Source organism: Vespa crabro, chromosome 21 (assembly GCF_910589235.1).
Source record: "Vespa crabro chromosome 21, iyVesCrab1.2, whole genome shotgun sequence".
Lineage (NCBI taxonomy): Eukaryota > Metazoa > Arthropoda > Insecta > Hymenoptera > Vespidae > Vespa > Vespa crabro.
The window spans coordinates 2,692,416-2,707,415 of NC_060975.1; the positions used below are offsets into that span (position 1 = coordinate 2,692,416).

The following is a 15,000-nucleotide window of genomic DNA, read 5'->3' on the forward strand; positions in this document are numbered from 1 at the left end:
GCTGATCGCCAACTTAATTGTTTAATGTTAACGTTTGTATATAATGTTATACAACGTTTCTATATAATGTTTTATATATATACGTACATACATACATACATACATACATACATATATATATATATTAGGTTGGAAACTATGAAACGGGCGTTGAATGGAAAGAAATAATTAAAAAAAACGCCCGTTTCATAGTTTCCAACCTAATATATATATATATATATATATATATATATATATATATATATATATATATATTCATAAGTAAAGATGGAGGACAGATATGTAGAAAAGCAGTTCACGTGAAAAGTGGCGAAACTCGGGGCTTATTGCCAACTAACAATTGATTGTTAGAAAGATATATATATATATATATATGTGTGTGTGTGTGTGTGTGTGTGTGTGTGTTTGTGTGTATGTAAGTAGATATAAAGATAAAGAGAGAGAGAGGTAAAGAAAGAAAGATAATAAAGAATTGGATAAATAGGAAAGAGAAAGTTTTCCAAGTTGTTACATTGTTTTCTTACGAAATGTCTTTTAATTTACTAATAAATTATATTATCATATTGTATGTGTGTGTGTGTGTGTGTGTGTGTAGGCATGTATGTATGTATATCATGAACGTTTTTTAATGCATACATACGCATATATTTATATATGTGTACTACATTCACGATATAGATAATTAGATAGATAGATAGAACAGATAGATAGATAAATAAAAAAAGAAAATGAATAGAAGATGATAATATAATATATAGAGAGATCGAATAGATACTTATCGTTTATGTTTTTAATTAATTCATAATGTTTATAATATGAAATTTATCTAAATCTAGCAGCTATTTTAAATAATTATTATTGTTGTTCGTTTTATTATTATTATTATTATTATTATTATTATTATTATTATTATTATTATTATTATTATTATTATTATTATCATTATTATTATTGAGAAAATATTGTTCGCATTTGGGAAGACGTTGATAAAGAAATTTTCTCTTGTAGATCAATTCTAAATTACTTTTTAGATCATTTTTTATAGATTCCTTTCTAGATCGACTAGAAACTCAATTTGTTTCTTATTAATTTTATAATAGTTATATGAAATTCGTCTAAATCTATCTGGTATTCTAAAAAATTATTATTATTATTATTATTATTATTATTATTATTATTATCATTATCATCAATCATAATCATTGAAAAGATACGTAAAAGATCGTACGTTCAGGCAGAAATCGATAACGTTACGATAATCGTTTTTAAATTATTTCCTAGATCGTCAATGGATTCATTTTCTGAAATCAATTGTCGGCTTATTTTTCTGGATCATTTATCGGATTAATTTTTATTATAGATCATATTCTAAAAAAAAACAATAACAATAATAATAATAATAATAATATTAATAATAATAATATATTCGAAAGGTTTCATTATTAAACGTAAATACGATTTAAAAATAAGAACAATTTCTAGATCATAGTTAGATTATATTCTGTATTATAACTTAGATTATTATCTAGATCAATTTCGATATGTTCTATCGATTTCAACTTTCGATTTTATTACAGTTTCCAATTATTATATATTTTTATGATCGGAGAAATAGGAATAATAATAATAATAATAATAATAATAATAATAATAATAATAATAATAATAATAATAATAATATTAATATTAATATTAATGATATTTAAAATTGGTTATTAAACCTTTTTCTTGTTTCTATTTTGATATATATTCAACCATTGAGAATTTGTAGTTTCTCATGTAATTTTAATTTAGTATAATAAAACATATCTATATACATATATATATATTCTTATCAAGGAAAACAATGATTTTACTTTCTTTTATCCTTTATCTTCTTTCCTTTTTTTTTTTTGCTTAATTTATTTATTTTATTTCGAGGTTGTTCGTTTGGTAAAGAAAAAAAGAAAAAGAGAGAAAGATAATGATCGTTTACCATCGTCTTAATTTCTTCCTGTTCTTTTCCAAACTCGAAACACACGATTTTACGAGCTTTTTATATAGTATAACATACGTGTATGCATTATGTACGATGTGTATGTGTGTACGAAGTAACTGATAATGAGATATATGAATGACTTCGTAGAATCCACTGATTTGCTTAAGTACTATGCTATCGTCAATATCGTTAATTTCTCTCTCTCTCTCTCTCTTCTTTTTTCCATTTTTTCTTTTGCTTTCTTTTTTCTTTTCTTTTTTTTTTTTTTTTTTTTTTTTTTTTTTCTTAAACGAACAAATAATAAAAAGCAAAGGTCATAGATAATTAATTTATAAATCAATTATATCATATATAATACTATATATTATTATGTATAATATTATATATATATATATATATATATATATATATATATATATGTGTGATAAAGGTACCATTTGATAATCATAATTATTAATAGAAAAGATAAACAATGAAATAATTCGAATAATTTTGAAATCCTAATGTTCTATTAAAGTAGATTACTCACATGTATATAACCAATCAACCACCCACTCACTAACTCACTCAACCCTCCCTCCATCTTCTCCGTCCCCTTCTTCCTACTTACTCCCAAACTACACACATACACACACAAGCACATAGTATACATACATACATATCTTAAATTAAAAAGCACAGATCATTCGTAATAATTAAGCTCTATTTCGATCAATTAAACAATATCAAAAGTGAAAATGAATTTTCTCGAATCGTAATAATCGCCATAACCTATTTTCTTTTATTTTTCAAAAGATGCCATTAAAATCGTTTCGTCGTTTAAAATTTAGAAAATAATTTCTAAAACAAATTTCTAGGGAAACGCGTGGGGATTTTATTTTATTAATTTTTTTTTCTTCCTTTTTTTTTCTTCTTTTTTTTTTTTTTTTTTTTAAGAGACGATTTATCATCCTACGAAAACGTCCATTAAACGTCGTTACACAATCCCGCCCCCCTTCTCTCACATTCTATTATTTTTACCCTAATCAATTATCGTTAATCATTACCTATACGTCGATATATCTCTATGGTTATGGGATCTCTATAGTATGTCAAATTATCATGATTATTGGTATGTCATATCGAATAGTATCGATTCAGACGTGAAATTTCAATTATGCGTACGAACATTGAACGCCTTCGTGAAATTATCTCTAATATATCTCTATCTCTCTCTCTCTCTCTCTCTCTCTCTCTCTCTCTCTCTCTCTCTCTCTCTCTCTCTCTCTCACTCTTTTGTGACTGCGTGAGAGAACACGTGGGATGTATACGTGAGTGCCTGTGTGTGTATGTGTGTGTGTGTGTGTGTGTGTGCGAGAGAGAGAGAGAGAGAGAGAGAGAGAAAGAAATAGAATGATTTATTAGCTAGATAAGAATAAGATTCTACGGAATTATGGGATGCCTAGAACGTTTATGGGGCTGTAAAGAAATACTTCGAAATGATTGACAAATTGGTTGTTCCGTCGAATGATTTATAAAGTGTTTATGTGTAAATGATTAACAGAAAGATAGAAAAAAAAGAGAGAGAGAGAGAGAGAGAGAGAGAGAGAGAGAGAGAGAAAGAGAGAGAGATGATGATGATGTTTAGTTTGTAAGATTAATCTTAGAAGAATGAGATACTTAGTATTCTATTATTTCGTGAAAATAATTTTATTATTATTTTATTGTCGTTAACGTTTATTTACGATCGAGAAATTATTTCTTACGTTCGATAGATCATATCTTAGATTTGATCGCGTACGATTTAGAAAATTTATAAACGTTCTCTCTTTATTAATCGACAATTAAATCCGATTTTACGTAACTTTCTTTGGGTTTTTCTTCTTTTTTTTTCTTTTTTTTTTTCTACTCGCCCTCCACTTCTTCCCCCCACCCGCCACCCACCCTTCCCAACAATCATTATAACGATCGGTAGAAGATAATTTCTTTGACGTTCGTATGATTTTTTGATTGGAAATAAACTTCTTTTTTTATTGTTTGTTTGTTTGTTTTTTTTTTTTTTAATTAAAATTCCAGACCTCTTTGAAATCTCGAAGGAAGGAAAAACGACAAAACGAAAGAACAAGAAAAAAAAAGTTACATGAAACTTTTTTCGTCGAAATACAACTCGTTGAGTTCTTCTCGCGTTTATCATGGATCGATGGATCAGATCGTATCGATTTTATGTTTGTTCAAACGATTTGAAAGAGTGCGTACGAACGAAGAATAATTAAGTCCAAATGATCTTTTTCTTTTTCTTTTTTTTTCTTTTTTTTTCTTTTTTTTTTTTTTTTTTTTTTTTTTTTTAGAGAAAAATACTTACATCACGACGATCGATGGATCGTTTCTTATTCGCGAAACGATTTAAAAATGGACGTACGACGATCTTTGTTTTTTATTTATTTATTTATTTATTTATTTTTACTTATTTATTTATTTGCTTTTTTTTTCATATATATGTAGAATTCAAAATCAATATAAAATATCGATATAAAATAATCGAGAAACGAAGAGATCGAGAAAAATTTTTCTATCAATTGTTACGATCTACGCAATTGTTACGATCGACAGAACAAATTCTTATTATTTATATTTCTCATTATATAAATAGATAATTTCAATTGATTAATTATCTAGAATGAAAATAATCTCGACGGCGTTGTTTAATGAAATTTTGTGAGAGCAAAAAAAGAAAAAAGAAAAGAAAAAGAAAAAAAAAGAAAAAAAGGAAAGAGAAAAAAAAGAGAACGAAATAACTAAAAAATCTCTTCGTCAATTAATTAATAACGATCTATCGATCGATTTTCCTATTACGTTATGGCAAATTAAAATGAATGATAAAAAAACTTTCCACATAAATCTTATATAGTAAAAACTATGAATGTATAATGCGTATTAACAACCCAACGTACACTGTTACGTTCATTCATAAATAGAATTAGACTGAGTGCGCGGGTGCGCGCAAGCACGAGAGAAAGAGAGAGAGAGAGAAAGAGAGAAAGAGAGAAAGGGAGATAGAAATGATAGATCGTAAGAGGGCGAAGATTTCGTCTTAGTCGGTTGACGATTCCTCGGAAAATAACTCGAATGATAAATCCTTTTGGAATTCTTGGCATTTTCTTCTTAATAGACCGGACTCACACAATCCAATATATGTTGATATTCGTCAGACTCGGAGAATTTCGTACTGCGAAATCGTAACTTCGACTATACGTCCTAAATAACCGGCACAGATTCACACACACACACACACACACACACACACATATATATATATATATATATATATATATATATACCATGGAATCGTAAGCCGTGCCAATTATAGACTTTATCACACGACTTCGATTCTAAGAATAGACATCAAGAACGTTTCTCGTAAGGTATTTTTGCATCACGTAAGAAATAGAGAGAAAGAGAGAGAGAGAGAGAGAGAGAGAGAGAGAGAGAGAGAGAGAGAGAGAGAGAGAAATGCGTCTTCCGTTCTGTATCCTTTTTAGAATCTTAGCTCGATTCCTGGAAAACGAGTGATTTAAACGTCCAGAACTAACTTAAGTCATGGCAGTACGTATTAGAGAGTAAAATGAGAATGAGAGAGAATGTGTGTGTCAGAGAGAGTGAAAGAGAAAGAGAGAAAGAGATATATATATATATATATATCTAGTATTTGTTAGATCGGCAAAATTCATGATTAAAGGTCCTCTCTTATTTTGTACTTCCTGATTATACGCCAACGCATGTGCTTGATTTACTACTTTGGCTAGATCATTTCAAAGATGATTGACGTTTCTACGTTCTTTCGTTTTTTCTCTTCCTACGTATTGTTCATACACACACACATATATATATATATATATATATATATATATATATATATAATTTTATTTAATTTTTTAAAATTCTCTTCACGCAGTATTATCTTAAATTATATTAAAAATGATATATAATTATGTAAAAATAATATAAAACTTTTTTTTGTGAAAAAAACAAAGATTATAAAAAAGAAAAGAAAAATGGAATTGCAATATGAACATGAATAATACCGATTGTATAAATATATTTCTCGATTCAATCTGATTCTTATAATTCCTATTATATCAACTTGAATTTCTCTTTGATGTTTCGAATATGGTACGAATGTCGTCGGCGATACGAATTAATTCGTCGTGTTCGATGACAACTCTTGGCACGGATCGTAACTCAATTAAATGCGTGATCGTTCCAGCGCCGTTAATCATGTTAAAACGTGGAAGCAAATTGCACGTGGCGCTACAAATAAAATGAGACATAAAGAGATAGAAAGAGATAAATATATATATATATATATATATAGAGAGAGAGAGAGAGAGAGAAGAAAATAATCTAATTATACTATATATAATAGCAATAAATAATATCTATATAGTATAATAAATATAATATACTATAATAATAATAATAGTATATTATAATAATAATTTTATAATATATTATTATTATTATTATTATTATTATTATTATTATTATCATTATTATTATATAATATATATATATATTATTATATATATTATTTCATACATATAAATTATATGTATATTATATAATTTAATTATTATATAATTATATATATATATATATATTTATATATGTGTGTGTGTGTGTATAATGTTCACATCATTTAAATTATATTACATTAAGTAATAATATAATTTACAAATCACATTAATTTGTATAATTATATTATACCATATGTCTATAATATATGTTATTACTATACAATTACTAATATAGTAATTTATTAGTATAATAATAATAATAATAATAGTATACTATTATTATTATATAATATATATTATTGTATATATTATTATATATATTATATGTATATTATATAATATAATAATTATTATATAATTATATATATATATAATTTTCATATTATTTAAATTATATTACATTAAGTAATACTATAATTTTCAAATTATACCAATTTGTATAATTATATTATGGCATATGTCTATAAATATATCCACACACATACACGCACACACACACACACACATACACATGTATATAATTTTAACAATATACAAATTTTGATATATTGTATACGATAAGATATTGAATCGTAGAGATTTAAACAATCAAAATCGACAATATTAACGGGATGATACAAATAAAAATACATAAAACACAAAATATGTTCTTCTTAAGAAGACGATGTCGGAATTTGATTTATAAGAAAAAAGAAAAAAAAAAAAAAATTAAAAGAGGAAGAAAAAAAGAAGGAAAAGAAAAATAAGAGATCGATCGAAACTATTCCGTTCGAAGACAAAAGTGGATTGCGAGACTACTGCTACCTCTACTGCTACTAACTTCTTCTACATTGCTGTTGCTGCTCGTGCATTTTGTCGGCGATTCGTTCTTATTGCATCGAGGAACTCGTCGCTCGGCATTCCGCCGAGCATGGAATTTCTATTTCATAATAACAGCCGTGTAGAGGCTGCGAGGCGAGCCGTCACGAGCAAAGAAGTCTTCTTCTTCTTCTTCTTTCTTTCTTTCTTTCTTTCTTTCTTTCTTTCTTTCTTTCTTTCTTTCTTTCTTTCTTTCTTTCTTCTTCTTCTTCTTCTTCTTCACGTTGCTACCACCGTAGACAAGCACCACTTCAGACTGGTCAGCTCGAGTAGGTACACTTTGGATGAATGTCCGACCTAAAACCTAAGGTCATCTCAACATGCCAGATTCCATAATACATACTTGCTACTAGCTTGATTTTTCTTTTTTTCTTTTTCTTTTTTCCTTCTTCTTCTTCTTCTTTTTTTTTCCAATCAGAAGGATAAGAAATATCTATATATGCGCTGGTTAGTTACTGTGAAAACATGTGTCTCGTTAATTAGATAATTCCGATAAACTATGTTGTTAATTAACTAAAAGATAAATTGCATTATTATTATCTATTCTAGGTTAACATTGGAACAAATTGATTTTATTGATTTTTCAAATCAGCTAATGAAATCGAGAAATTTTAATTGTCATTTGAAAATTAATACGTAACGTTTTAATCGTATCATTTTAATTATGATGTACCTATTGACGGATAAATTACTCCGTTTATTATTATTATTATTATTATTATTATTATTTAATTATTATCTTATTAATTAACAGAGAAATTACTTATTGATATTTGAATCGATAGAATCAAAAATTCGACTTTTTTATTTTAATTCTATGTATATCGTTAATTGTATCATTTAAATTATTATTATGTTCTTAATTGACGATAAACGGGTCACTATTATTATCTAACATCTTAATACAGATAAATTACGTGTACTGACTTTTGTATCAAACTAAAACAGAAATATCTAACGTAGTTAATGAAAACATGTGTCTTGTTAATTAAATCATTTAAATTACGATGTTCATATCGAAGATAAATAACTATTATTATATTTATCTACCTTTCTTAACATACACACACACACACACACATTTACACACACAGACATACACATAAATTGGACGTATTCATTTTTTAATCAATTAAATCAGAAATATTTACTTGGTCAATGAAAACATTTGTCTTGTTAATTAAATCATTTAAATTATGACGTACATGGAGAAGATAAATAACTATTATTATATTTATCTACCTTTATAATATAGATAAATTATATTTATTGATTTTTATATTAGATAAATCAGAAATATCTAAGTTTTTAATGAAAACATTTGTCTCGTTAATGATTATAATTATGATTATGATAATAATACTGAAGATAAAAGACCTCCCACTGTGTTATTATTTAACTTTTCAAGACAAATAAATTGTACGTAATGATCTTCTTTTTTTTTTTCCTATTGTTTTTCTTTTTTCTCTTCTGTCTTTTTTTTTTTTTTTTATTTTTGTTTTCTTTTTCTTCATCAGTATAATCACATAAATTCATAATTGTTAAAGAATAAACATTTTTATCTCGTTAATTAGATCATTCTTAACTTGCATATAAATGCATACAAATTATGAGAGAATGATATTCATACTTGATATACCATAAATCTATATTTTCGTAATAATATAGAATAATATAGATTTTTGTTTTTCTTTTTTTTTTTTGTATTTTTTTTTTGGGATCAACAAAATCATAAATTCTATCTATTTACATAGAACATTGATTTTTTTTTTTTTTTTGGATCCGTATCATTTCTTACAAATTGTTACGTTCATAATTTAATGTTTATAAACGATTATCATCAATCTCCTTTGATCTTGATAATTATCATTAATATAAATTAACAAGATGATTAATGATTTATGATTTAAGAACAATATCAGTTGTGTTTATAAATCACAAGAGAAAAATTGTTCTGATCTATCTCGAAAAAACTGATATCCATATTATCGTGGATTAATTTGCCTTTTCAAGTGGACATAAGACCTACAGTTTTAAAATTCTTATTATATCATTCTCGTACATATATACATTTTACTAGTGTGTGTGTGTGTGTATATATATATATATATATGTGTGTTTATATGTATATATGTAACATAACACAGGTCGTTGTTGATGAAAGAAATGAAGGAGAAGTAACGTGGTTAAAGAAAGAATGAATTGGTCCAGAGAGAGAGAGAGAGAGAGAGAGAAAGAGAGAGAGAGAGAGAGAGAGAGAGAGAGAAGCAACTGCAACAGCGTTTAAAAGTGTGTATCTAATAATATATCACTGGTAAAATTTATCTTATTGACACGAATAAACATTCCCTTTCGAAATCTACGATAACTGCTGTCTAAGAAAATCGTATAAAAAAGAAGAGAAAGAAAAGAATAAAATAGAATAGAATAGAAGAGAATAGAATAGAATAGTATGAAAAAAAAAATAGAATGGAATAGAAAAGAATAGAACGTACAATTTCATATATATATATATATATATATATATATTAGTTGACTGCTGCTTTCTAGTCAAATGTCACGTTTCTTTCGCACCCTCTTTTATCTATACAAACCTAACCCTAAGGTAAGATTTATTTACACCAGTAGGACAATTATATATCCGACAGGAAAACTATACCGTATATATTTCTTCCTAAGAGATGGATCTAATACATTTTCTAAAATTAATCATACGAACATAGAAATAGTAACGTTTCGTACGACAATCAACGGCAATCCATTTTTGGATTGGATTATAAAAATTCGATTAAACGTCCAGTACGTACAATTAATATTTATCAATTCGTTAACGTGAAATATTTATATATAATGGATGGTAGTAAAATTTTCATATCAAAAATAAAAAAAAAAAAAGAAAAAAAAAAAAAAAAAGAAAAAAAAGAAATAAGAGAGGAAAAAGAAATAATGAAAAAAGTAAAAAAAAAAAAAGAAAATCTACTACTATACGTGTAACTGATATCTCTTTTTTTTTTCTTCTTTTTTTTCTTCATGTTGTTGATTAAGAAAAAAAAAAAAAAAAAAAAAAGAGGGAGAGAGAGAGATAAGAAACTTAATTTCCCTATGATTGTTTCCTCTCTAGATATTATTATTATATAACGTCAAGATATAACGTAATATAATATAATATAAATATATACTATATCTTTGGATATTCAATTATATAATTAATATACAATTATATACTTAAATATATAATTGCGATATAATTAATAAAAACAAATATCATATATAGTACAGGTATAATATATAATAAAGTTATATATCAAATCGAATATTATATAACGTAATAGAAATTAATTGTATATAAAAGCTTTTTCAAATAAAGTTCAATCAAATTTTTAAAATATAAATAAAACAATATAGTTAAATATACAAGTACATACATACATACATACGTACGTACGTATATAAAAATGTGTGATTAATGTGTATTGTTTATGTCTGTATCTGTGTATATGTATATATGTACACGTTATAAAAATTAAATCAAATAATTATAGTGAGTTAATATAATAAATCATTTCTTATATGATCGATACAAAGACTTTGAAATTTTTCTCTAATGAATTCATTCTCTCTCTCTCTCTCTCTCTCTCTCTCTCTCTTTCTTTCTCTCTCTCTCTCTTTCTCTCTAACAAGTTCCAATAATAGCCTTTCGTATATTTGCTCGAGACACTCCAAAAGAAATATACTCTTCGAATCTTAGTATTTCAGCATCCGCTAGTTTCTCTCTTTCTCTCTCTCTCTCTCTCTCTTCCTTTATCTGTATCTTTCTCTCTCTCTCTCTCTCTCTCTCTCTCTCTCTCTCTCTCTCTTTCTTTTTCAATCTCAATATCTCTATCTCTATCTCTTATTATTCTATCTATCTATCTATCTATATATCTAGCTAAGTATAGATAACTAGATAGCTACATAGATAGATAGATAGATAGATAGATAGATAGATAGATAGATAGATGTGTAGATAGATTTTATCCATCGTATTTTAATTATTCCATTCGTCATTCATTCTGAGAAACTAAAGAAACGGAAAATATTTGACGCAAGTGATGACGTCCAATGATGCATTAAAAGTTACAGAAGTTACATCATCGTTACTGTCGTACTGACTAAACGATCGAACGATCGATCCGATTCTCCTCTCAATCATCCACCGATCTACCTCATTTCTTTTCTTTTTTTTTTTTTTTCTTTTTTCCCCTTGCATTATGCAACACAATAATATATCCATCGTTACATCTATTTCATCGTCCTATTTATCTTTATCCTCTTCTTATCCTACTTTCTTCTATCTCCTTCCGTTAAAAGATCCGTGAGATCTTCCAGTACTCTAAGTTCATTGACCGTGACAGGAGTATCTATCTTTTGGACGTTTGTTTCAAGTTCCTAGGGGATTTCCACGCTTCGGGGATTTTCCCTTCGTCGTCTTCTACCTCCCTACCTCCTCCTCCTCCTCCTCCTCCTCCTCTACTCACACCACACCTTTTCTCCTCCTTTCACCTCTCTCGCACTCTCTCTCTCTCTCTCTCTCTCTCTCTCTCTCTCTCTTGCACTCTTCGTACCTCTTCTTCCAACATTTCGTCTGTTTTTTTCTTTTTCTTACCATTCGGTACCGACGGGAGAAACGAAAAAAAGTAGGAGAAAAAGGAAGAAGAAGAAGTAGAAGAAGAAGAAGAAGGCAAAGGAAAGAAAGAAAGAAAGAAAGAAAAAATGAAAGAAAGAAGAAAGAATTACAATAGAAATGAGTTTGCAGTGGTTCTTTGCTAAAAGTATTCGCTTGAGTTTTTTAGAGAGAATATGGTGGAATGGGGTGGGACGCGTGAGAAGGAGGATATAGATGTGGGGGCGGGGGGGAAGAAGTTGAACGGTGGGGAAAGGGGGGGGGGTTGGAGGTGAACGAGGAGTAGCTCTTTTTGTCGGAATTCTAGGGGGAAAATTTCGTGGCCCTTTTTAAAATGACCCTTTAATTTCTGTCTCTCACTCTCTCTCTCTCTCTCTCTCTCTCTCTCTCTCTCTCTCTCTCTCATACATTCTTTCTTTCTTTTTCTTTTCTTTTTTTTTTCTTTCATTCTTTTAACCCTTTCTCTCATCTGTAAGAAACAAAGTGTCAGGGCTTTTCTTATACGAGTTTACGAGCGAAGCGTGAAAATTTCAAGTCTCTCTCTCTTTTTTTACTCTTCACGTGAGATGAAAAAAAGACTTATGTATATACATATATATATATATATATATATATATACATAAATAAAGATACATATATACATATATATTTGTATACGTATATAATGTATATAATTATATATAGATCATATATATTATATGTATATTATACATATATATATATATATATATATATATATTAGGGGAACCGGAAAGTAATGTCGCTTTCTTAAATTAAATTCAAACGAATAGATTTTTAACAAGTTTTTATTTTTCATCACAATCAAATATCGACATACGCAGAAACGACATTACTTTCCGGTCCACCTAATATATATATATATATACATATATATATATGTATATATGTATATATTATATGTAGATATACGTATGTACGTATAACACAAAGTAATATGAAAAATCTCATGATCTCTTTTATTTTGCTTTTTTCTTTATTTCTTTCTTTCTATCTTTTTTTTTTTTTTTATTATTTTTCTTTTTTTCTTCTCTTTCTTTTTAATACCTGTGCCATGAAACACGTGAAGTCTTCTTCGCTTTCTCGACTCCTGCGGTGGTCCATGATGCTGCGACAGCTGCACTTTCTTCAGGTACTCTCTGTGCGCCCTCTCATATTCCGTCTGGCTTATGTTAGCCTAAAAAGAATAAGAAAGAAAAGTAAGAAACAAAAAGAGAATGGTAAAATTAAAATTACAAATCGTTTATTATTTTATCTCGTATACTATATTTATCGTTCATATATATACATATATATATGTATAAGGATAAAAGAAAAATACGTATAGATTTTATAATTCTTATTTTGTTCATCTTCTTAATATACATATATATATATATATATATATATATATATATATATATATATATGTATATAAAGAAGTTCAATGAACTCATATAATAACCACTGACCGACTATACTTATCCATTGACTTCATAAACTTATTATTACGTGGCTTGCTTCGTTAACATTCCAATTAAATACCTTATCTCGTAAAATCTTATATACAGAATGTCTCATTTTATTCAAACACTTGTAATATCATTTTTCTCTTTTTTTTTTTTCTCAACATAAAAAAATTATATATTAAACATATCGAAGGACCGATTGGTCCAACCGCTATATATTCAGTATTATAAATTTTTATGTATCATATGTACTATATATATATTGGAATTAATTTTTTTTTGATTTCATTATTTTATCATTTTTTCTTTCTTTTATTTCCTTTCTGTTTTTATTTTTCCAAAAATTTGGCCTTCTTACGTAATCCCATTTAAACGTCGACGTATTCAATATCGTCGTATAGGTTTTACTTAAAAGCTACATTATCTCCATGATAATGGAAATATGTCGATCATTTAAAAAAAAAAAAAAAACAGAAAGAAATAAAACGTTCGTTTAATTTGAAAGTTTGAGAACAAAATGACGTTGAGAGAAAAAAAAAGATATGTATTACCAATCGAAATATCATTCCCATTGATTGGACAACTTTTCCCTTTGATATTTTTCTTTGCTCTTTTCTTTTTTTTTTTTTTTTTCGTTTTTCTATTTTTCATAAATGAACGAGATAATTCAACTAATTGAATTAGATTTAACATCCTGTATATATATATATGTATATATATATATATACGTATATAAATATATATTACGATCGGTATATAGTATTAAAAATGATTACGAGCAATCACGAGTAATCAGGAAGAAATAAAGGGATCAAGAAATAAGAATGATAAGTTGATAATAATCGTATTGAAAAAACGACAAAAGTTCGATATTAATGAAACGTAATCATTTTCGTCGTTGAAATTTAAAATCAAAAAGCCAATCAAGAGGTTTCGATCGTTAAAAGGATAATAAAAAAAATTTTATACAGATAAAAATATATGAAACTTTATGAAGATAATCCATCAAGAGAAATTTATTTAATCAATTTATTTGTCTTAATCTCGCCGTTGGATTAATTCCAATCGAAATGTAAAAAAGGAATTAATTTCAAAAATTCCAAAATTAAATTCTTTGTTTCTGATATTAAAAATAATAATAATACATGTATATATTATTATTTCTTTATTTATTTATTTTCTAAATAATATCTCTTTGAGATAATATTTCTTTTTTAAATGAAAGAAAAAAAAGAGAAAACAAATAGATACAATGGACAAAAAATATTATAAAGCATATTATAGATAATAAAAGAAATAAACAAAATATTATTTTGGTTTCGATTAAATTTTTTTTTATTATAGGTTTCAAAAAAAAAAAAAAAAAAAAAGGAAAAAAAAGATAAGAAAATTAAAAATACAAAGAAAAAAAAGAGATAAATACGATTTCATCTGTCATAAAATTAATATAATAATTTTTAAAGAACTAAAAGCTTTAAAAAT

At 26.6% G+C, this 15,000-nt stretch overlaps 1 protein-coding gene across 1 annotated transcript in view; it reads right to left on the bottom strand.

The window, feature by feature from the left end:
* The window catches only part of LOC124431448 (putative uncharacterized protein DDB_G0277255), a 62,304-nt gene that overhangs the window by 5,326 nt on the left and 41,978 nt on the right, over positions 1-15,000 (bottom strand). The window contains exon 2 of the mRNA XM_046979381.1: positions 13,118-13,247. Coding sequence (XP_046835337.1) covers positions 13,118-13,247 — 130 coding nt within the window. The remainder of the gene's footprint in view (positions 1-13,117; positions 13,248-15,000) is intronic.